This window comes from Halichoeres trimaculatus, unplaced genomic scaffold, assembly GCF_033239565.1.
Source record: "Halichoeres trimaculatus isolate MK-OKI-2021-1 unplaced genomic scaffold, fHalTri1.1 fHalTri1_scaffold_5, whole genome shotgun sequence".
Classification (NCBI taxonomy): Eukaryota; Metazoa; Chordata; class Actinopteri; order Labriformes; family Labridae; genus Halichoeres; species Halichoeres trimaculatus.
Genome location: NW_027437183.1, coordinates 19,347,246 through 19,372,544, shown reverse-complemented (window position 1 = coordinate 19,372,544; position 25,299 = coordinate 19,347,246). Strand labels below are relative to the sequence as shown.

Sequence of the window (25,299 nt, the reverse complement as noted above, 5' to 3'; positions counted from 1 at the left end):
TGTTTGTTATTGGAAAATAGATCAAGGCTCTGCCAATTATCAGAGCATTCATCCAGCTGAGAGTCTTAGCTACAGCCAGAGTCTACAGATGTTTTTTTTTTCACCCAGATGAATGGACCATCAGCTTATTTATTATTTTTAAAATAATAATATGTATTATATTTTAAATGGTGTTAAAGTAAACATACAAACAGTCAAATATAAAGTACCACAGGAGCTTTTTTTTGGCATGAGATTGCACTTTAATTCATCTTGAATAGATTGAATAAACAAATAAATAAAGAACTAAACTTTTTTCTTCTAAACAATTTTTCTATTGAAAATGTCAATGATTGAAATTATTTGCTTTATCAAAACAATATTTTGTTTTAAAAAATACTTAAGTTAAGTTAGTAAGTTAAGTTTATTTGGAAATGCACCTTTAATGGAGCAAAGTCTAAAAAAGCTTTACACAATTTAAAAAATATAGAAAAAACACAAAAAAGATCAACAAATGTGTCTTAAGTTGCTGTGGAAAGTTTCAGTGGAGACAGCATAGGTAAAAAAAAACGACTATTTAAGAGAGTTGGAGCCGCGTGTTAAAAGGAACCATCACTGTCCATGTAAAGGGAATGAAGGGAGTGATGTGGGATGTTTTCTTACTTTACCTGGTTTACAGTCTTTTCACATTGTTTTTGATTGACTGCAGATCATGTAGCTTTTGTCAAACTGGGAGAAATAAATGCATGAACTGTTGTGTTTAAATCTGCATGGACCTGAGTGGGCGAAACACAGAGGGGTTAATAATTTGATTTGTTTGCCAAAAGCATCCTGTGTATGAAAATGACACCAAGGTTTTGGGGTTTGTTTTTACTGAAGTGAAAGAGGAAGCTGGTACAAGATGCAACTTGAATAGCAAACAAATGATGACCTCTGTTTTTCATTGTTATCTAGCTTTATAGAAACTTACAACTGAATATCGTCAGCAAAACAATGGTAGGAGAATCCTGAAACTGTCTGATCACATGGCCAAGTGGCAGAATACATACAGAAAATAGTATTGGCCCCAGCATTAAGCCCTGAGGTACATCACATGACATAATCTGTCTTTTTATTATGATTATTCATAAATGTGGTGGCCCGCCTTACCATTGGTCCATACAATAAGGTTTAATTCAGACATAACAGTTAATGCCAAACTGTCACACAAATCTGTATTATTTTTTTTTGACGTAATTTTAGATTCAGATTTATAGCACTCGGCTGAAACCTGTGTTTTCAGGATTGGTGGGTTGATTGCCCTGGAATAGTGACTCACTTGGTCAAATTAATAACCCAGCCTTGAAAGTTTTGAGAATAAAGAAAGGATTCTCCTTAATGAATAAATCACATTCCATAAACAGCTTTATATGTCTTTAATCTAAAACTTGTTCTAAACCTTAAAAATGTTTCCACCACCAGTCTCATTAGATTTGGTTTTACTAGGAAGTCAAAAACAAGTCAGTAAAGAGAACCATATTCTGTTTCCTGCTTTCAGTGTCATTATTAACCTCTGTCTTCTTCTCTTTTGTCCTCCCTCTGTTTCTCTGTCCCTTCTCTCCCAGCTCTCTGCTCTTCTCGCTGTCTCATCCTTCTGCTCCTGTTAGAGTGGGGGATGTCTGTTTTCTAACACCTCTCAGCCTGCTTATCTACTAGGTCTGTATCGCTGTGGATGAGTATTTCCAACCCCATTTGTTATTGTGCCGTCACCCCCCTGATATCTGGCCTCCATCAGTTATGGATATCAGGCTGTGTGTGACAGTGACGCGCTCTGTGGCTTGCTCTGAAATCCTGATTGTTTATGATGGGCAGTGTGTATGTGTGTGTGTGGCCTGGCTGTCTGTATGGCTGAGTGGAAAGCTTGCATGTGTTGGATCCGTGCCTGCATCAGTGCTCTTGTGTCAGAATGCATTATGGCTCTGTGCATGACTATATCCGATGACAGCGCCATTCCTCCATGCTGGCTATTTGTAGATCTGAGATCACTCCTTTCAACCTTTGGGGTGTCCAGAAACTTTTTCATGAATGTTTTTTGGCATTTCATTCTTTTCCTTGTATTGTGAATTGGTAATCATCTTTCCGTTTTGCTCCAGAAAAAACGTACTGAATTTCATAAGAGCTGCCAGGATTGTCTTAATTACTAGAAAGGCTCAAGCTCCAGAAAGCAAAAAGATAATTGGCACCCAGCAGAGCATCCTCATTAGCTTTATTGCTATGCTTGGCTTAAAGTATCAGAGACTTTTCCATGCAGTCACTCTTTGTGGGGAGATTTTGAGCTGCTCCCTTTGGGGCATTGGCTGAAGAAACCACAGTCAAACTTAAACAGGCTTGACTTGAACAAGCAGAGTCTCTGTGCTGTGGTTGAACCTCCCAGTCATCCAGTCACTCTGCTAATTGTTCCATTTTGATGTGTCATGTTGGTCATTTGATCAAAACAGTGAGATGACCCTCTAGATCCCATATCCTCAGGGAGAAATGCTGTCCAAACTTGGTACGGAGGATACTTCAAGGATAAGTTGAGATGGTGAACATAAACAGAGAATCTATATTCAAAGATACAGTGAACAGCCGGAGTGGAATTTTGAAGCTCAACTCTGTCATTCATGAGGTGACAGTGACTTTCAAGGACAAGAAGCTGCTGAGTCATGATTGGTGTGATCTTCTAGTCTTAACGTTTAACAGTCAAATGTCATTAAATTCCTGACATTTAGGATAGTAACCACTCTTTTATTTTTCATACATCTAACATGGTCACTCACTAAATATAAACTTAATTGACTCAAGAGACCTCCTAAAAGCCTCAACTGCAAAATTTTGGGGGGTCTCCTGAGAAGTACATTTTGCCATATGCCAGTCAGCTGAGTTTATGTACAGGTATGTGTGTAAATGTATGAGCGGGCAATAGAATCATGAGTGTCTCCTGCATGATCACAATTGCGCACAAGATTAACCCCAATGTGTACACAGACACACAAGCACATAGGCGTGCACCTAGCAGAGCACACCCTGTATAGCGGACAGAGGGTCAGGGAAAATGTTGCAACCATGGCAACTCCCTGCTCCCCAACCGTGGGGCGGCGCTGGTCAGAGTGGACCCCCATTTGTAGCCGGGTATTTGGCACACTGACAGTTGCCCAGTGCACAATTAAGTCAGAATGTCAATAGACTACAAGTATGATGTAAAATAAAGCAGTCAGGCTCTGGCAGTGCTGAGAACATTACAGATAGTTGAGGTGTCTACAGAGGGAGGATGTAAACAGACAGTATGAAAAAAGTCTCCCTGAGTGGGTCATATGGTTTGATTCTCACAGCATTAAAATGAAAACTTAAACTTTCAGGGAACTTGGTGTTATGTACTTTACTTATTCGATTTACATGTTCCATTGATTATACATACATTAGATTAAATGTATATAAACATAAATTAAATTAAACTCTCTTGTGAATATTGCATTTTTACAAAGTCTGTTTTGCTAAGTGCAGCTCAATACCCACAGTTCCACTTCAAAGATGTAATTGACCAGAAATTCAAGTTAAAAGTTTACAACAGTAATTCAGAGATTTATGAGAATAAAATTGTCCTTCTGTGAGAAAGAAGTCGTAGTTACAAGATGTGGTTCATCTCCATTTAAAACAACATATGGGGAATACCACTAAAACAAGGAATTTGGATCAACTTGTGAAGTTAAATCCAGGAGAAACAGGCAGCAGAAGCCCCTGCGAGCTGCCCTCCTCTATTATTTATCGTTTATTAGACTGAGAATCTTACACAATCTATACAGACCTGACACGGAGGTGCTGATGTGTTAAAAGAAATCTGTATTAAAGTGTTATTCCACAGGATGATCCACATTCCTTAGTTTAGTGCAGGCAGCTGGATGCTTCTCTGGTGTTCACCTTCAAATAAAAAAAACCCATACAGTCTGTTGACTGAAGTTATGACTTATTCCTCATGAATTTATGACTTTATTTTTTAAATGTCTTTATTTTTTCTATTAGTTTTTTTTTTGGCCTTCATACTCTGCCTGGTGTTTTTGTTTTATATTAAGTTTGAAGTTTTGACACAAACGTTGTTTAAAAAGTGCCAAATTCAATGACAGAGGACAGTTTGTTTTTGAATTTAAAAAAGTTTTGAATCTGCTTTTATGAACTGCAGACTTTCAGGTAGATGCAGCTTTATTTTATTAACTCGGGCTCTAGAGGGTCAAAACTTGTGCTTTAAATGCTGAACCATCACTACCCCATCCTGGTCAGTGAGTTCATCTTATATTTGCGTGAAACTGGGGCATGCATCAGTGTTGATACCTCAGCCCGAACCTTCTGGGTCAGGGTGTCTTTAATGACCTGGTGCCCCCTCCTCCCCCCTTTTCTTCCCTCCCTTCCTGATTTGGAAGATTTGGACAACCTCGACCAACACCGGACATGGAGGACTACGATGTTCGCTCAGCCGCCAGCATCCTGGCCTCGGTGAAGGAGCAGGAGGCGCGTTTCGAGCAGCTGACCCGAGCCCTTGAGGAGGAGCGTCGTAACGTCAACCTGCAGCTGGAACGCGCCAACCTGCCTCCCAACCCCCCAAACAGCCAACCAATACCATGGCAGCAGGTGGTGATGCAGGTAAATGATACCAGCATGCTGACGTACCCCACCAGTCATTGTCAACCGCCATCCCTCTGCTTCTCATCATGGCAAGCTCATCCCACCGCCATGTTTGCTCGTGGTCATTACTTTTCATCACAGATGGAACCATTAATCCCTCCGTTTGTTCTGTCTGTGATTTAAGACAATAGCTCCCTTTTGTCTGAACCCGCTGTCCTGGGTGTTGTGCAACAATCTGCCCTTTGGTGACTCATCTTTAAAAGCAAGCTGATGAGATTCAACCTCTCATTCTGTCTTCCTTTGCTTCCTCCTTCGACGCCACAGCTCCACATCCAATCCCATCTCTTCTCCTCGAATGGCCCTTGATATTGTCTTCTTGTGTTGCTGATTGGATGTGGCCTTTTGCCCAGCGGCTGGGGGACATTAGAGTCCTTGGCCGGAGCTCCTGTCAATGCTGGCGGGAACAGGAAATGTAAGACGTGGATATGAGGCAGCTGCTCGTCCTCTCAAAAATGTCAGGAGTGACAACACCCAGTCGATTTACATCCTTTGAGCTGTTAGCTGCTGTGTTAGCAAGAAGACATAACAGCTACAGGCATTATTTCTGCTGCATGTATGTCGTAACTGAAGACAATGTCAGACCTTTCTCCGGTGTAATCAGGTTTTTGGAGGAACCCTTCTGGACTGCTCGCCTTTTTGACTTACAATAACCTGGAAGCCCAGTTTGGCTCTGCAGCACCTGTAGCTCTTAGAAACATCACCTTTAATCACTGTAAAGGAGCCAGACTCATGTATTATTGATAATGTAAGTCTTGCAGAGATGAAACTGTTTTGCCCTGGTTTTCCTGCAGGTCTATTTGCCTCGCCGCATCCTGTAAGCAGTCGATGTCAGCGATCATTACCTAAAGGGCTCGCTGCCAATTTGGCTTCATGAAGAGATAATGAAGAGGATGCAGGGAAATTATAGGAGACTTGTCATCCCTTCACACACAGCAGGAGCAACCCTGTGCCTTTATATGTGTGTTTGTGTAACAGAGAGTGAGATACCCCCCTCCCTCATAATGGGGTCCATGATTTACCGGCTTAACATGACAGGCAGTGAATTAACCTGCTCCCTCACACGATAACACACATATCAGAGCGGGAAATACACCCACCCACTAGCTGTTCCAACAATGGGTGGTCAATTGGGCGTGACGGGGTAGCGCTCACGTACCCACTCCCATTCTGCAGCGCTTTGAAATGTCATCTATGCACCCCGCATTGAAGGAACGGCTTCATCATAAACACCTTTAAACGCCAAAGCAAACTGCAACAGTAGGCGGTGGGTTGATCAGCGTGTGCTCCAGGGCAAACAGCACCTGAGTTCTTGGCAGGATTTGTGCTCAGTCCTCAGCCAGGAGGTGTGTGTGTGTTTGTGTGTGTGTGTGTGTGTGTGTGTGTGTGTGTGTGTGTGTGTGTGTGTGTGTGTGTGTGTGTGTGTGTGTGTGTGTGTGTGTGTGTGTGTGTGCGTGTGCGTGTGTGTTGCACCTGGAGACCCACTCTATTCACATATAACAGCAGTATGAGCGATGAGGAATGCATCAGGTCATTCTCTATTTCTCCTGACTTTCCCCACATACACACATCCCCCAGGCTGCGTGATGGATTAAAACAGAGCCTGGAACAGTAACTAGAGGTTCAGGTTTCCAACCCAAGGGCCAGACTCAATGAAGCCTGCCATTATTTAAAGTTAGGGTCAGAAAGCAGAAGTCTGATTAATGAAATCAGATACCTAATAGGATTGATAAGCCACTGATCTTGATAACGCGCTACTACGTGGCGCTCAATGTGGAACAGATTGCGTCCAAACACCAGCGGGCAACTCTCGCTTTTATCCGCTTTTATCATTTAGATCAGAATTGTCAGCGTTTAAACACAGGCGAGCTACAGAGAGAGGGCCCAGTGGGTATCAAATGAACGTGAGGAAAAATTATCTTGAGATTGCTGCAGATTACACTCGCAAATCAGCACAGCACTGTATGATCTGTCACTTCAAACGGCGCTCTGAAACGCTCAGCTCTACTCATGCTTTTCATCAAGCCCCCAACAAGGCAAACAGTCTGAGACCCAGTGCGGTGGAGAGAGGCATGAGCCTGGACAGCAGCCAAATCACTGGAATAAGTCATAGAGTGACGATTTGACAGTGTTATACGGAAATAAAGCTGTCGTTTCCACTTCAGATTTAAGGTCGAGAAGATTGGTAGCCTTTCCAAACATCGAGTTTGGTGACAAATCATTTCAGCAACATTCTGGTGAACATGGAGATATTATATGTTAGGGTAAAAACCTAAAGACTGCAGCTGGCAGTGAAGAAGCACAACTTCTGTAGGTTCCAGTGCTTATAGAAAAGTTATACAAGATACTTTTTGAAATCTATGCAACTGCTGGACGGATTGTTCAGCATTTCATTAAAGGTTTGGATCATCCTGTCAAAAGCAAGTTTCTTATGATGTGTCTGCTATTTTCTACTAAAGCCCTGGTTCCACCAAGCAGTCTTGTTTAGATCAGTTTGGTACTGATTGGATTGGTAAAGCCTGATCCTGTTTGCATTCTCACAGTCAACCGTGCCCCTTCTTGGTAGGAGACGTGTAAGCCAGATGCTGATATCCATGTCAGTTAGCTAACGGCTTGACACCATAGCAGCGCAACACATTGTACCCAGCTGATAAATCCAACAAAGAAGAAAAACATGGCACAGTAAACAAAGAGCAAGGAGGACAGACATTCAACAATTTGTCTTCTTTGTGATTTCCATGTGGCTTTTCTTACAAGGCGCAATCAAGCTTTGTTTCAGAGAAGGCTGTGTGCCGCAGCCACTGTCACACGGTAAGTGACAATTCTTTCAACCAATCAACGGTCTGCAGTGTTGTTGCTCCACCTTTTGGGATCAGACAGGTTCAGTTTTGAACCCCAACGGAAGGGCCCCAAAATGTGGGACGGCTCTCCTTGGTTATTTGGGGGATCTTTCCCGGGATTAGTCAGGGGAAACGCCATAAAATGCATGCCCATACCAAGAAGAACCAAACTGAACCGTTTGGTGGAAACAGGGCTTTAAATCTGTATCACTGAGCTGCTTTTCACAGTGGACTGTACAATGTCTGTAAAGGATAAATGATAAAAGGACATGTGCATGAACAGAGCAGCTTTCTAGTCTTCTGACCACTCATAACACTCAAACACCACATGTCACATTCACCCTGATTGCCCGGGCTGCTACATCAAGGGTTCAACTTCCACTCAGTACTAATCACGTTTACACACACTCACGTAAAGATGGCTGAGCCTTTGGGACCAACCTGAGGTTCAGTGTCTTTCTCTGACATGTAGACAACAGGAGCCAGGAAGTGAAAAGTAAACCTCTGGAGTCAGAGATGACCCCACAGTGCGCCATGGACCATAAAGTTTCATCTTCATCATTTTTCAGCCGTTCATCTTCTTTAGATAAGTGTGTTTAAAAAGAGCATCTTAAAGAAGTTGTTTCTTTACTTATTTCTAAAACAAACGCTCTGAGTAGTTGTCTACTTAGTAGTAGCTTAAGTAAGGTCTGTGCACTATCACAGCATGTTTGCTCTGGCACTGCCCTCAACCTGGAATTCAGAGCACATCTTAGCCGTGCCCACTGTTTCTAGGTTATGAAAACCCCCTCAAAGCACTTCAGTTTCCCTTGGTATTAACTGACAAGTCTGTTTAATTTTTTTTTTTGCATGGTAATATTTATATAGTTTGAAGTACATTTAGCAAAGAAAAAAATGGATGAAGTTATGTTTTGGCATGAGCAGCAGTCTGGACCAAAAAACTGTAAAACAGGTGTGATTAGTTTTCCTTTTAGTGTTGTTAACAAAGTTAGCATCAGAAGTCTCGTTCTTCTCTAATAACTGTAGGTCACTGAGGTTGAAGTAACATCTATTGAAGCAACGCTGCTCAAAATGTGAACTATTTTCAACTGAGAGTGCAGCGACAATAAACCGTCCTCGCTGAGAATGTTTTTGCTTTCAGGATGCTGAGTGTAGTGCTTGTTGACCTCCATTGATTTTGTACAGAAAAAAGTGCCACCAATTCAAAAAAAGAAAGAAAGCCTGTCAGTGTTATTATCTGAAGCCTCTGCTATTACATATGGTGTGTTTCCTATTAATCACCAAATTTAGGCAACTGTCACTCTCATGGTGACAGTAATAAATATAACCAATTAAATTTTAGCATGTTAGCATCTTTATAAGTGTTGTAAAATACTTTTGAGAGTAGGACCCCTGTGGACCGAGTCTGTATCTTTACTCATGCTGTCTTTATTGTGCTGCATAGCTGCCAACACTCACGTATTGGCTGTGCGACACATGCATTTGATTGACTTCACTCACTCATACGCCACACCGCAGATTTCTCATGTTGAAGTGTCCATTTTCAGCAAAAGAAAAAAAAATCCTAACAGAACCAGGTTTTACCGATGAGTTATTTTGTGTTTGAGAATTACAAGGTTCAGTGAATGTATCATCCAGGATGGTCGATTTAGCAGCCAATGTCTGAGTGTTTGAGTGTGTTTTTTTCTAAGAGAGTTGTGGGAAGTGCTCGTCTGAGATTTAAAGAGACAGCCAAGTGTTATCTTTTGGCATAGTAACGGCCATTAGTAACCAGTATTGAAAATTTCAATAAACTATTATCATTAAACCTGGATTAGCTCTCAGAGTCTCTTTTGTAGATGCTGCGATATGTATTAAAACCTTGTCAATAATTACTAGGATATATGTCATGAGGCCATTTACAGTCTCTGCTCTCAGTGTGCTGTTAATCAGGCATAAAGAAATAATCAGTAGTGAAGCTGATGATCTGGTTTGTAGCTTTACAGGTATCAGTATTACTGTGACCCTTTTTCATAAGTATAGATAAATTTCCTCCAAGGAGCCTTCAGTTAACATGGCTGTAAACCCTTTTGACAAATATAGAAATGGGGTAAAGAAGAAAAAGGGTAGAAAAGAAAACTTTAAACTCGTGTTGGATCTTGAAAAAGATCCCTGTGGGTTTCATTAGCTAAACCTGCAGCAGGCGGCCCACTGTTTGCTTTTATTTGCTTTTCTTCAGACAAAAAAAAAACAGTAGAGAACAAGCATTTCCCAACAATAAATAAATGACTCTTTTCTATTAACACCAGTCAGTCTGTTCAGCTGGTGTGCAAACAGCAGAGTAGGATTAAAGAAAATTGTAGTTCAACATGCTTTATGATATTTGTTTTGGCCCTGCGTGTTGTTAACAGGGGATATGAAAAGGTAGGTCTCCACAAGACGCTTTGACCATTGTATTTGAACAATGAGTGTGGGAGAGGTTCTTGTAAACAGCACTGCCCCACTTTCTGAGACCTTACTAATTGAATCCTGATCCTCATTCAGTTCAGTGCAACACTTTATGAATCAGAGAGGAGAAAGAGTCAGAGTGTTTACACTGTCCTGTGAGAAATATCACAACAATGCTGTCGGACACTCCATTAGCTCTCCTGATGTGATTATCAGTGGAGACTCAGTGACACGCAGCCAGACGCCTTTGAATCTGCATCCATTGACGGGACGAACATGTGACCGCTCCCATGCTAGGACTTTACTCTCCTTTCATTTGATATTGTGTTTGCTGGTTGTAATTGATTTAGCCTGGAGGAGCGTTATCTGCCAGGCTCTGAAAGGTCAAGTGGTGCATGGTGACAGTTTCTCTGTGTGGAAAAAAGGCAGACAGCGCTCAGACACCCACGTCTGCTTGGAGCTGAGGGAGAAGGTGACCTCATTTCAAATACACCAGACGCCTCATCTATTGACGCACGGTCGCTGCCCAGCACAGGAACCCATTTCCGCGGTGCATACAATCACCCCGCCTCATCGTGAAGGAAAGTCAGGATAATTTCTTACACTGTGGATACCATTAAATGTCGGTGTTTTGTATTCAGACGCTATATTCTTTGGCCTTCTAGCAGCACAGGAGCATATCATCTCTCTTGTGCAAATGTGGGAAGTTTTCAAAGACTTGCTAGCTTTAAAAGAGAGGGAACAGTGCATGCTTTGATCTGTGCTGCTGTCTGTGGTGAAGACGTACAAACCCAGAGATGGCACAACAGCACTCAACCAACAATCACCCCAGCAGCCCTCCACCCACTTTCATCCCACAGCCCTCCAAACCCTGTCGAGGAACAATGGACACAAAGGGCTGAGGGTGCTATAGCGACAGGAGATCTATCCTTGCACTGGCAGCGCCCTGGAGCCCCTGTACCCTCATAAATCACCTGCCTAACAATGAGCCTCAGTTTACCCCCTCCCCTGTCTTTTTTCTCTCACTGTGCCATCACCGACCTCCTCTCCTCCCATAAACAGGCTAATTACCTCGCTGTGAAAGTGGCTGCTTTGTTTATTTTTGCATACCACACTGTTCCCGTACCCTCCCACAACACTTTCCTCTTCGGTTAAATGGGAGTTTAAGACATCGATGTGTGAAAAAGTCACTTTTTGAATTTGTTAAATGTGGGCTCTGGTTTGCTATGTTCCCATGTAAAGACCTCCTCATGCTTCAAGCTGTTTAAGGGTAAGCAGGTTGTCTAGAAATAAAAAATGTAAAGGTTAAAGAAAACACTTTTTATATTTTAACATCATGGGAATAGCTCTGAATTTTTTGAAGAGAAAATGATATATATTTATTTTCTTCTTTACTTCAAAGTTACCTGTCAAGAGTAAACATTGCACCATTTCTTTCCAAGGCCAGAAATTACTGAAATCAGAAACACAGACTTCATAAACACTTGCATCAAGAAGTAGAAGATCCCATGTGTCCACTGAGCTCAAACATTAATTATTTACTGCAAAAAGCCCTAGAATCTTAACCAGTGTTTATCTTATTTGAGAAAGAAATGTCTTATTTGACTTAATATGAGCCACATTCACCTGACAAGGCCAGAAAAAATGTCTTGATTCAAGATATTAAAAGACTAAATTGATGTCTGAATTGCTCATTTTTTCTTTTTTGTTCTTGTTTCAGGAAACTTGTCAAGCACATTTTTCTACCCCCATCTTGTCAGGTGAACATTGAACAGAAAGATATCAGGCTGCTGGAAGTTGGCTTTTTGCATCAGGTGCAGAGCACGGAGACCCAGGTCTTAGAAGATTTTGCCAATCAGCTCTCCAGACACTGAGAAGAAACATGAAAATACACAAATATGGTGACAGGAATACAAACATACAAGCAAAGGCTCAAGGCTCATCATCATGTGCTACTAATGCAAACAACATGCAGGAGGAGCCAGTTAGGGAGGCTAATTTAAGTGTAGTCTTAAAAATTTTAAAGATCCAGACCATAGACTGTTTAAAACATGGACGTGGTCTCCGGGACATTGCCTGTCTGTTCCAGAAACAGTGAAATGAAATCAATTGTCAGATGTGGCCACATGGATATAATGCAGACTTGGAGATTCCTTTCTAACAGCCACAGAGTGTGCATCAGTCACATGAGCTGAGCTGTGTCTCTGATTGGACAATCAGACAATCCTAATATCTTCTAAACCGCCATGTTAAAAAGAACCCCCCCCCCAGTACATTGTGTGTCGATAGTGAAATTAGTGCTTCAGACCCAAGCCGTAAAAGCCTGGATTTTTTGGCTGGATGTGTAGGCAGTTTCTGGTATTTCTGCAGCCGGCCTCAAGCGGATTCTTGCTGAACAGCAACTTTTAGCACTTCCGCACAGGCCTCATTTTTCTAAACTGGGCGCTGCCAGACTTGGGTCAGCAACTAAACTGAGATAATATTAGAATCTATGACGGGATAGAACAGGCAGAGTAATATGTTTAAGTAAAGTGGTTTGAATCTCATCTACAGATGGCAGATTGTCAAAGGTGCAGACATGCTTAATCTGTAGATATTTCACCTCACATCTTCAAAACAAACCCAAAATGTCTGTTCTTCTGATCCCACATCACAGGACCGATTTCTTTAATGATGATACTGTTAAATCTTTACTCAATTGACTTTCTCATGGTTCTCATTAGTCATTTTCAGAAGGCAAGAAAATATAAAATTATGCTAAATGTTAAAGGTGTGACGTTTATAAGAAAGATAAGCATGATTTGGAACAGAAATAATTTAATATTTGTTTTTTTTTCCTTTTATCAAAACATTATTTCAGGGTCCTGATCCACTGATCAAAGGAAATGTTCAAAAGAGACAGAACTGGTGTATGGAGCGTGAACTGTAGAATTCTTGGTTCCTCCCTGCAGCATGTCAAAATCTCAGAGACTCCTGAGGCCATGCGTCCATTTGAAATACTAATAAATGTATCAAACATTTAAGAAGCAAAAACCTCTTGCTTATTCCCACTACACCTCCAGAACTTAAGCTTAAATGCACGGAGCGTGCCAGCTAAGTTCAGGCTTATCTTTTATTCAGCCACTTCAACATTAAGAGTCAAGTTTGAGGCAATGGCCCATGAATCAAACTGCTAACTGCTCGAGGTAGGGGGTCAGTCCTTTCAGCTCGGTACAGGGCCTGACATGGAAGGACAGGAATTTATACTCAAGGCTGGGGTTGCGCATATTTGTCGGGCTCAGACGAACAGGGAGAAAGAGCGGTTCAGAGGGGAGGCAGCAGAAAAAGCCTTTTGTGCTGTGAGCTATTTATATTCCTCAGAGGCTCAAACCTTCATCCTTCAACTCAACCCCAACGCTGGTGGACTTAAAGCCTGTCCAGGTGCTCCTCCCTGCCATTTGATCACAATCCATTAAATTATTAGGCTCACTAAAAGCACTAAGAGGGCTATCTGATCTCTGAGTGGACATCCTGTGTGCTCACAAAGGTGAGGAGACATGCTGGATTCTCTGAGGCCACAGGCTCAGTCTGAAAGTTTCTGGGTAGCATGGAGGTCTGTGAATGTACCAGAGATGACTGTTGTAGTCTAAACAGCCTGCTTGTGCTGTACAATGAGAGTCTAACACATGTAAAAAATAAAAGCCCCCTCTCCTTCACAGGACCCCTGTCCCACCTGAGGAATGTGACCTCACCCTCCGCAGTGTCCGGCAGGATAACCAAACAAGCCCCGACCTCTTTCACCCCACAAACACCAAATTGAAAACAGTCTCTGAGCTTTGTAGTAGGTCTGGAGGTGTTCTTCAAAGCCTTGATTTAATTATCCTCATGAGTTTAGCATACTGGTGCGACAGTTTTACTGCATGACTTACAAGCATGTAAACGCTCATCAGATGAGGAACAGAAGCAGGACTAAGCCTCGTTTTGGGAGGTTTGTAGAGGCACTTTATTGGACTGAGAATTCCTCAAGACTACCTTAATGGCAGAAGGGACCGAGAGCTGAACATTTCTGTTCAGTTTCTCCCTGGTGTGTCCTTCATAAAGATGACTAAATTGTGCAATTTCAGGAGAAGTCATGCAATTTAAAGAGACCCTGCTCAGCTCCTGAGAGTTTAGGTAGTAAAAACTGTCTCCTGGATAGTTTTTGCTCATAACAGTTATAAATACAAACATTTAATCCAGCCAAATGGACTTCTGTGTCCGGATGCCAAATTTTAATTTGAAATTCCTGGAAAGCTCAAAAAATTAAAAGCAGATGATTAAAAAAAAAACCTTAAAAGCCTGAAACTAAATAGCAGATGAATCAACTCAGAGGGGCCATCTTTACTCTCAGCTGGATACTTTACCTGGAATAAGCCTTAAATCTCTGCTCCCTTTAATGCTAACAGAGGCAAACCTCTTGGTATTTGCCAGTTTCAGTCAATCCTCACCCCTCCACCTGTGTGCATCGGAGGGATTATCTGCTATTTGCAACCTGAGTGTATGCAGGAGCCGTCGTCTACAGGTGTTAAAACACCAGATTAAAGCAATTAATTCAGAACCACACACACTCACTGAGTTTGCACTCCAGCTGAACGACTGCTTGAGTCAGTTCTGCCTCAGGGGCTGAGACGCCCCGCACTGCTGGACAGACTGTTAAGAAGACTGAACATCTTGAGTCTGGAGTTTGCAAACCTTTGCTTTCTGTGCTGCGGTGCTGCTCACACAGTTTGTCTGAAAATCATCTGTCTAAAGCTGAAGCCAGGCTGAGGGGCCCTCTTCGTGTGTTGGCACTGGAAAGAATGAAGCGCACAGAAGCAGGGCATGGTATGGTCTCTCTCAGAGTGTCTGAGAGTGGTTCTGGTTGTGTGGAGAGTGATGCTAATAGAGCAGGAATGTGTGAAATGACTCTCGACAAACTTCTTCCAAGTGCTGCTTCAGACGGATCACACGGGTGTGAATACAGCAAACACTTCATGTGTGGAGACAAACTATGCTCAGAATCTATGAGTTGCAACTACTACAAATAGAGTGTGTTTCCTCTTTTATTTCTGATAAACTCCCAAACAGCACCAAACTACTGCAGTTCTTAAAAAGCTGATTGATTATAAGACTCAAAATCTGCCAAGACGCTTTGATTGATCTGCCAACATGTGAACATATGAGGCGTCTGAAAAGTGCTGTTTTACCTCTAAAAACAGATCGTATTTTGCCAGTTTGCAGGCCCATCTGTCAACAATACATCTCAGATAGATGAGAGGAACTCCCATAAAACTTAGCAGTAGTATTGGCCCCACGCCAAAGAACAATTTTCTTTTTTAGACCAAGAGCTGAGAATCAGCAGAGAGCAGCCGAGCTGATCAGTCAGTACCTTTACATGCAAGCAGCAGTCCAACTAGAGAGGGGGGTCTTGTCCCATCTGTGTATACATGCAAAAAAAAGGGAATCTGACTTCTGACTGAGAACCTCTCACTCTGCTTCAATAGGTGGCGCTGTGTCCTTTTTTAATAAGCAAAGCTGCGCATGTGTTGAACTCTTAGACTGAACAAAACATGGACGTAGTCTCACCGACGTCACCTATCTGTTTTTGAGACGGAAAATTAAGCACATTGGCTATAGCGGCGATATTGGTAGTGGCAAGGGCTTCGCCTACAGCCATAGGGCGCCTGTCGGTCATGTGACCCTCAGCTGTGCTTCTTATTGGGAGAGCTCGCGATCTTAACATCCTCAACGGAGTAAGAAAAAATTCACCTCCGGTGAATCAGACTCAGACAGGAGATGTTTTTTGAACCAGGCTGTAAATAGGTTAATTTCTGCTTTGAAAACAGCTTTTTTTGGCTTGGTGTGTAAGTGACTTCTGCTACTTTCGGAGCCAGCCTCAAGCGAATACTCGAGAAACAGCAGATTTTAGCACTTCCGCATTGTCTCATATTCCCAGACCGGAGGCTGCCACTTGGTTGAACTAGTTTCAGTTCACTTGAAGAGGAAATATTTTAACAACAGTAGCAAAGATGGATGCAGCTGTAGCCTATCTATCATAGTCATCCACTTCTTCTGGCCGATCACTGACACGTACTGAGGGTGGGACAAAAAATCAAAAATCGATATATTGGGATTTTTTTGTTTGAAAATATCAAAATCAGGATTCTTTGTCAAAAAAAAAAGATTTCTTTTTCAAATTTAAATTCTTCATTTTAGTCTTTTTTTATAAACTGGATTGGTAAAAAAGTTACCACTTTTCTCCAGCAGAGGGTGAAATGTTTCTCTCTGACTCACGTGATGTGCATTTCATGGGAAAATAGGGTTCCTGGTGTAGTCTGTAGACATTATTATCATCTAACTTATTCCCATGGTCTGGTGTTTAAAAAGTAGACTAGAAGTCGTAAGTATTGAAGAATTGCCGTTTAAATCGCATCGGCACCCCAAAAATCGTAATAAAATCAAATCACGAGAAAAGCGTATCCTCCCTGCCCTAGCACGAACTGAGACCTGCCGAGTCCTGTCGACCCCAACCTTTGTCCAATAGCAATCACATTATCCAGGTGTGTCAATCAAGCTATGCTTTGTCCGATGATGGTTTGACTAATCTGTTTACATGCATTCCAATATTCTGATCTCTCACTGACTAAGCTCATAGTCTGATTTCTGAAGGTACATGTAAAAGTACTGCGTGTTTTCACCTCAAAGTAAAGTTTTATGAGGATCTACTGAGCTTCTCCACGGCCGCAGACTCATTCAGATCCTGTAGTTTGTGTCTCATTCAGATGACACGAAGAACCAGAAAGCGTCTGATTTAGTTATAGTTGTACAGCTGGTCTCGCTGCACAATTACTGTACTGCGACACACAAGCACAGAAAATGGGACCTTTTGATGTGAAGTGATGTCATTTAAACTCAGCTTTATTTCCCTAAATGAAGAGTAAATTGCCTTTCTGCAAGACAAAAGCCCCCAGCAGATTGGGCTGTAATCCTCTGCATCGCTGAGTAGCCATTTTTCAAGGGGAAAATTAAACATGATAGTAAGAGTCATTAGATAAGGGCTTTTTTTGCTATCTGAGCCATTGTTACAGTAAACAGCAGCCTGCCTGAAGCAGAGCAGATCATCTCAGGCCTGTAGACTCTCACTCATACATCGTTTCTGAACGGGGGCCCCTCGCTGTGCTCTGATTGTCCCAAATACCACAGAGCAGAGAACTCAGTGTTATCTGTAAAAACACTTTTTAAGATCTTTTCTCTTTTGTGCGTAAAGTTGGATTTTCTTTTGAACTCACTCACCTCTTTATCAAAGTTTGATGTTAAAGAAGTGTTTCCCATGAAATGTATTCTTGGCACAGAGGAAAAGCTTTGAAGTCAATTCAAAATTAGATGTCATTAAAGTCTCCTTTGAAACTGAAGATTGGGAAAACATTTTTATAATGAAACCCTGTATATATATATATATATATATATATATATATATATATATATATATATATATATATATATATATATATATTTATATATATATTTTCATTTTAAAACCCTCAGTCCCACCTCCCCTCAGCCTTCTCGTTGTATCTGTTATTTGTCATCCTCCTCTCCCTCTGTGTTCTTCCTCTTTTAGCCTCCTGAATGGGAGCATAAAGCCTGATTTTAACAGATGCAGCTTTGTGCAGGTATCTGGCTGTCAAAACACGCCGTGTTGCTGAACATTAACCTTTCCACCACCTGTTTTACATCCTGACGAAGTAAAGCCGACTTCAGGGGCTTTGATTACAACTCCTGGATTATTCATACACCTTGTACATTTATTTTACAAGGCCCAGGCGAGCGCTGCCTACGCTCTGGGGAATAAGGCTTTTGTCTGACAGTAGCAGGTATTTCTGGGCACAGTTTGTATCAAACCTCTGTGTTGTTGAACACAGTCCAGGAAGGATTTTAAAATAAGTATTTTCGTGTTTTGTTTTTTTTTAAACACATTTTGGATAAATTCCTTCTTTGTCCTTGCTTTAGTTTGCTTTACCTGTTTACGTAGAAGAGCCTCCACATTAAATTACTGTTTCAGCCATTCTTAGGAAATAATTTGAGCAACAGCAGTGTCTGTTGGTTGGCTGTCATGTCCCAAAATGTAACGGTACTGAAAAAATTAACAGAAAGTTACTTAATTTCTGTGGGATTATAAACAGAAAGCCTAATCTTTTTATGATGGATCAGGGCTCACCAACCTTTCTGAAACTGAGGGCTACCCCAAGGAAAATGAATTGTGCAAAGGGCTAATCATCTAAGACAAACTTCCTGAACAAAATTGCAATTTTTAAAAACAATTAAAAATAGCATTAGTAATACAATGTGAAGAGACTGCTCACATTCGTGCTAATTGTCCCACAATTTTCATTAATAATGTACATAACAATGATGGTAGGGAAACAGATTTCTGGAAGGAGCTCAATTATGACCAGTACTGCTGTTAGAACATTCCTTGTGGGTGCCGCGGGTAACATGTTGATGACCCCTGTGATAGATATTAATAATTTTACTGTTGATAAGTATTTTAGATGACAACTGGCACAAGATTTTGCACAATGTGCACAGAAAAGTGGCATCCCTGCATTACACTTTTAATGTCCAAAGTAAATAGCAGCGTACAGAAAGGAGAGAACTCTAGTGATACGGCTGATATTTAGTTTGGAAGCCCACAGTCAGCAGGAGCAGTGTTGAAAGGCTTGACTTAACCTAGCTTTGTTTGAGTTGGATGAGATTGAAAAGACGGACCTTTAGCCTCTTAGCAGACAGTTGCAGGGTGCCCACCTGTCAGTCAAGAAGGTCATGACCTTATGTGGTCAAAATTCACAGGATGTACAGTGCATGGTGTTAGAGATAAACTATTCAGACACAAGCAGCTTTTTTTGTTGGTTTTACCAGGCTCCAAACGTGTATCTTTGCTGTTAATGCTGGCTTTTTGTAAACATGTATGCGGTTTGCTAGTGTTTCTGCAGCAAGCCTCAAGTGGATTCTCAAAGAACTGCAGCTCCAAACACTTCCCTATCAGCCTCATATCTATGGAGCAAAGGTTGCTGCTTGGTTGCTTTCAGCCTGATGTTTTACCTGCTGGGTGGGTGGTGCCACCAGAGAAACCACAGAATAAGAGCAGTAGAATATATTGATCCAACAGTCGAGTTAGAGATAGAGGAGGATACACTTTACTAATCCCCTTGAGGGGGGGATTCACTCTGAATCATGCTACACACACACACACACACACACACACACACGCGCGCGCGCGCACGCACGCACGCACGCACGCACGCACGCACGGCACTTTGCACAGAATCATGCACAGATGGAGAGCACAAAGTGAGGGTGCTGCATCTGAGCAGTTGGGAGTTTGATGCCTTGCTCAAGGGTACATCCACAGTGTTCAGGAAAATTATGCTGTTGCCTGTCCAATCAGCCTCATTACCAATCTTGGTCCATGGGCTTGAACCAGCAATCCTCCTGTTGCCAAGACAAGTCCCCTATGTAGTCAACAATGTGAAGAGAAATTGCTGGTCAGGAAAATAATCAATTAATCATACATGAGGGTAAAGAGAAGTTGCCACGTGCTGTCTTGGGTGTTGTGGTATTCCCCAAATCCAGGCGCTCTTGAAGAATAGTGAACAAATGTGACTATTGAGGCACAGATGGCCTAGTGGTCTAGGTTGTGCCCCGTGAGGTTCGCCCTTGGATGGGCGGCCCTGGTTTGAGTCCAGCATGTCATTCCCTGCTCTACCCTTGTTTCTTTCCTTTGTTCACTATCCCATCCTTGCTAATTAAAGAATTAAAAAGCCTAAAAAACATTTTTAAATTAATAATTGCAGCTATCAAAGAAAGTTGCCACCAGGACTCTCTTAAGGCACACTTGCTTGAGTCTAAATATACAAAAGCTTTTCAGGATATAGGGCATAACTAGTCAATCGTTACTAATTGATCAAACATGCCCTCAATGTGAAGAGGTAAAATGCTGACAAAAGTCATAAGCTGCTAAAAAAAAACAGCTGTTCTGTTGTTGGGTTTTTTGTTGCTGTTGTTGTTGTTATTTTAAAGTTGAACTTTTTTGCAAACGTGGGCTAAACACTTAGTTCAGACTGCCCTCAGTGGCTTTGCCATCCGTGTGAGAATGGAAGTAGTTATTCCTGAAGGCCCTTTATGTAGCAACAGTGTGTGAATGTGGTGCAAATAGGTGAATGTGTGACTACATCAACAAAATCCTGTTACCAATTTACCATTTTTGTGCATTTCCAGAAGAACTACAACTTTCCTGTCAGCGCTGCATTGGTTTTCCCTGACCTATTCAGAAGCTTGTTGTATATAAAACGTTCCCCTTTTAACCTCAAAATCCAGACATTTTTCATGTAGTCCTGAGATTCACTTCATGCTATCAAGTCGTGCACTTATATCTTAAAATGAGGACCACCTGTGGACTGTGAAAATCCAAAGGTTCGGGCTAACCATATCAGCATATTAGCATGATAATGTTAGCATTTAGCCTCAAGCACCACTGTTTCATATTTTGCAACAGCCTCACATCACACCACCATCGGCATGGCAATTAAAAACTTGCAGTGTTACACGAGTACAGATGGCTTTAAAAACTGGAAAACATTGCTTAATACAATAATAAGTCCATTAAACAATCAAATGGAAACAAGCAAAACACACCAGTAGAGTTTAAGAGAGAAAATAAAAGCGTAATGCTCTTCACTCATCTGCTCCCATGAGTTTTCCAAAGCACTTAATGGATTTTTAAACAGGGTTATGAAACTCACTCAACGCTTAAATGGCTTAAATGGAATGTGATATTGCAAATCACATAAGAGAAAGAAACGCACTACTATTGAAGTTATAAGACTTTTTTATTTGAAGCCACTCTGAGAGGTTATGTTTGTTGGATGAATTGTTAATGGCATTGTTTGAAATAAATAGATGGAGCTGTAATGGTGCACAGAGGGCCAGGTCTTTCATTAAGAACAAATGGAGCAGTAACATTCAAGGAGATGAAATATCAAACCCAAGGAATGCAAAACCTCAGCCATTTCCCCTCCATTTGGGATTTCTCCTTTCTCTGCTTTCTCTGTTCAGTGCGGTCGTTCTTCTCTCTCCTGTAAGTCCAAATGTCCCTCAAAGTTGTCCTTACTTGAGCCTCTACGGACGTTATTAGATTAACATTCCTCCTCAGTCTTAGTCACAGTCATATATTTGAATGTGAATTCTTTCACGTACTCCCCCTGAACATATCAAGTGCAGTGAGAGGAACAGCACAAAGAAGCAGAGAAAGGAGCTGTGTGTGTGTCTGTGTGTGTGTGTGCAGGGTGTAAAAATGTGCAGTGTTGGGTGCCTTCGTCTCAAAAGAGCCAACTTTTGTTTTGTGTGTGAGCCCCTTTGCACCCCTCCCCTTCCTCTTTCTCCCTCTTCTCCCTCTGTCTATGCCAACAAGGGGGAGGGTTCGACGGGTTGACAGACAGACGCAGCTGGAGAGCATAGAGAGAGCTGGTCCCACCCCAAAAAAGATGCCAGACATAGACCCAATGAGAGACAGAGACGGATAGAGGAGAAGGAGCTGCTTCACTTCCAGCTCCTGCTGCCTGTCTGGGAAACCCTCCTCCCTGTTAGCACACCTCCTCTCTCCCCCCCTCTCCCTCAGCCCCGCAGCTTTTTGTCCTCGCTCAGGCTAACTTTTTTTGTTGAGTGTGTGAGCGTGCGTGCAAATGCACAGCTCAGCTCAGCTCAGGCTCACTCTTTCTCTTGGATTCCTGTTTAGTCAGAGAGGAGGGGATTCAGCGGCGGCAGCAGCTCACTGTGCTCTCTGTTCTCCTTTCACTCAGTAAATGCACAGATATAAATCCTCACATACACATAACATGCAGACAGAGTTAGGGTCAGATTTGAGCACAGCATCCTTAAAAAGAGAAAGCAACTTCCCTTTTGCTAAGACAAACCAATCAAAGGTAGCCAGAGTTACACTGGAAGTGAACTTATTTTACTTTCAAAATAAAATCTGTCTCACCACAATATTAAACTATTTGGGTATATTCATTAAAAACAACTAAAGCTCCAAGAGCTATGACTTCACATTTTATCATTGATAAATATGATAATGTTTTCAAAGACTAGACCTCTGGTTGATAGAGTGCATTGTCACTTTTGGAGGATCACTGTCCAGATAAGTTTGTTTAGCTTTGATAGAGAAATGTTTACATGTCATGTAGGAGACTAACTGCTGGTATTTTGCCTGTTAAACCCGTAAACCCCAAAGAGACCGTTATTGATCTTTTTACCATGGCATTCTAACCAAACCTTTCATCTCTGTTTAACTTGGGATAAATGGGGGAATAACATCAGCTTACATAGATAAGACACAGCAGCCTTTGTAGATCACAGATAACCGCCGTGCTGAACCACTCATCAACACATCTGATATCCTAAACACTTTTATGTTTTTATGCTGTGCTTCAGTTGCCTATTTTTACAACAGCTGGAGACTGTGTACAACTTGCATACAAAATCTCATTGTTTTTTTCTCAGATTTCCAAAAAAAAACCCCTTTACGTGAGAAAACAGTTCTTATTATCATAAGACATTTCTTTTATTTCAACAGAATTAACAGTTTCTCATGATAAAATGATATCTCAGGAAAAAAATGACAAGTTTTCCCTAGACAATCAACCACTTGTCATGCTCCTTCAAATAAAACAGAAACCTTTAACGTGACCTAAGAATAGTAATGATAATTTCGGAAACTTTATAATAAAGTGTTGCAAAGCCCACAGGAGAAGATTGTTTACTCTAATCAAGCCTCATTTCAGGCTTTACTTTTGCTTGTAGTACAACTTTACAGCTTACTATAACATTAACACATTCATCATCGTCTAATAGCATAACTGCCTTAGTCAAAGAAATTTGAATGAATGTAACTAGTTAATGATAATGATTTAAATATAAAGTGTTATAAATGGTAATAAAAATAATAAATATTCATTATAAAAAGGTGTTTTTTCTGCTTTCCTGAAAACTAAATAGGACTGAGGCAATGAGGCTATGAGGCTAACTATATGCTACATGTCAAGTACTAGCTCTGTAGATCAGACTAAAGTAAAATAAAACAGAGATTTAAAGGTTAAAAGGCATTTCATGATCTTTATTTTATTTAAAATTACGAAAATAACTGATAGGTTTAAAAGACTGATAGCATAGGGAGTGAAATATTTTGAGTAAGTTTGCCTCAAAAATGCAAATGTATGAAATGCATGTCCCTCAAAATTAAACTTGACAAGCTACAGCTTTTTTAGGCAATTAATAATGAATTTAAAAGTCAAACAAATCTTTTTGAGGTATAACTTGTTCATATCTGGATTTTGTTTAGCTAGGTTAGCTAGGTTAGCTTGTAGCGTAGGAAAGTATGATTTCATTGTTTTACCTTTTGAAAATGTGGTCATTATTTATAATATAGCAGTTAACCGTTGTTTTCTTGTTTAAACTAGTTTTCAACTATAACTCGGACAGCAGCATTTTTTATTTTTTATTTTGTGTCGTTATTCCATGATAAACATCGTTAAACGTATATAGACGATCACGTGTCAGTCGTGCTTTAATTTTGAAAGGCTCCCTGTCAGCTTCCTGTGTTGGTCTATCTGCCGCCGTCGAGCTTCACTCCGCTGAGCAGAGGATGGCTGCCTGTGTCTGAGCTGCTGCCTCTGCGCTCACAGAGGACAGAAGACTCAACGTAAACAGAGCAGGACAACGTGCGGTGACGAGAGGAGGAGAGGAGGGAAAGGAGAACTTTTCCGAGCGGAGGAAATACTTGTCAAACAAGGGTTTTATATTTTCTTTCGGGAGTGAAGTGTTTATTGTGGACCATGCCGGCTGAAGTGAAACAGGTTAGTGTAGCTGTGCCTGTCTACCGGTCTGTCCTCTCTTTCACTCTCTCCTCTCATCGTATCTTCTGCTTCTCTGACTCTTCTTGTCTCCCTCCTCCTCTTCACAGTCCGCTTCTTTTTAATGGACATACTCGATGAGTTGTGTCATCCAAAAGCCTGACTCTTTGTGTCTTTGTGTGGTATACTATTTCACCCAGCGGTCTTCAGATGTATCCATGTCCTTCAGGAGGATAGTGGTTGCATGTGTGTGATGTGTGTTGTGCATGTGTGCTGGTGGTTGGTTTACATGTGTTCAGGCTGCTACATGATATCAGATACAGTAGGAACTATGCACTTACACTGCTAAGTGACCATTTTGTGCTGTAAATAGTCAAGACCCTGAGATATGTTTAGTATTGGTCCTCTGTGTGTGAGAGTGTGCATTTGTGAGAGTGTGTGTTGGAGTTGCCTTGCAGTAAAGCAGTGCTGTGACTTATGGGTTCACTGACACATTCATGAGCTTAGAGGTGTCAGAAGCACCTCAAGAATGACTGCTGTGATCACGGGACAAGCATTGAAGTATCGAAAGTTTGTCCCTGATCATCGCCTGCTAGGCTCTGAATCAGCCCCTGGCCAGGATTTATAGCCTTTGGGCTGTTCTGTGCCAATTGTGAGAGAGACATGGCATTAAACCCTTTTGTCTTCCACTTGCACAGATACCGCAGGAATGTGCTTTTGTTAGCTCTTGTGAGTGTGTGTTACTGTGTCTGTGTGGGTGTGTGTGTAGCAGGGCATGATGTGCATACATTATTGGAAGAGTTCCCTGTGTTTGAAGCGCACCCACAGGCAGCCTACACCATCACCACGCTCTTTTCCCCGCCGAGCTTGGCAGCGCTCAGATGCACAGAAATGGAAGACAGACATCCAAAGAGAAAGAAAGTGAAGGGAGAAAATCACATTGAATGAGGTCAACTTCTCAAAAGAGCTGCTCTCCTCCGCTGAGCAGAGAGGGGTGGAGTTACCAAACCTGTGTCTGGCAGACAAAAACATCCAACTCGCTCTCCACGCTGCTCTGATAATAATACGTTAACAGTTGCCCCTGTGGATGAATGCCACCAGATAACTGGAGGAGCTGCCGCCAAAGTCGGAGGCAGTTTTTCTCTCTCACACATTCTTTGTTCCCTCCAACCGTTCCTTTTGACAAGTTTGAAAGCTCTTTTTTAAGTGCGTGCTGACGGATGAGAAGCAGGCCAAAAGTTGCCTGTTTTGGCTCAGATTCTGTAAATGAGATGAAATGTGTGTCAACAACCTGAGAGTGTGTCCTCTTCAGATGCTCCCAAAATGGTTCAGGGAGGTGCAGGATGCCCCCCGAAGTCCATGACCCCTGAAAGACCAAGATACTTGGCATACTTGAAAGCAGGCAGGCTTCGTGAAGTGACCTTTTCAACTCAGCTGGACATTCCTCAGCCAGGAAA

The 25,299-nt window shown here is 41.7% G+C and overlaps 1 protein-coding gene across 11 annotated transcripts in view; it reads left to right on the top strand.

The window, feature by feature from the left end:
* The window catches only part of arvcfb (ARVCF delta catenin family member b), a 339,618-nt gene that overhangs the window by 155,370 nt on the left and 158,949 nt on the right, over positions 1 to 25,299 (top strand). For 8 of the 11 annotated variants that reach the window (XM_074669433.1, XM_074669430.1, XM_074669429.1 and 5 more), the window contains exons 4-5: positions 1,584 to 1,674; positions 4,413 to 4,632. The exons of 1 other annotated variant lie outside the window; for it this stretch is intronic. In XM_074669433.1, coding sequence (XP_074525534.1) covers positions 4,441 to 4,632 — 192 coding nt within the window. In that variant the 5' untranslated portion in view covers positions 1,584 to 1,674; positions 4,413 to 4,440. Of the gene's footprint in view, positions 1 to 1,583; positions 1,675 to 4,412; positions 4,633 to 23,618; positions 23,846 to 25,299 lie in introns of those variants that run through there. 2 more of the 11 variants (XM_074669427.1, XM_074669435.1) reach the window with 2 other exon arrangements.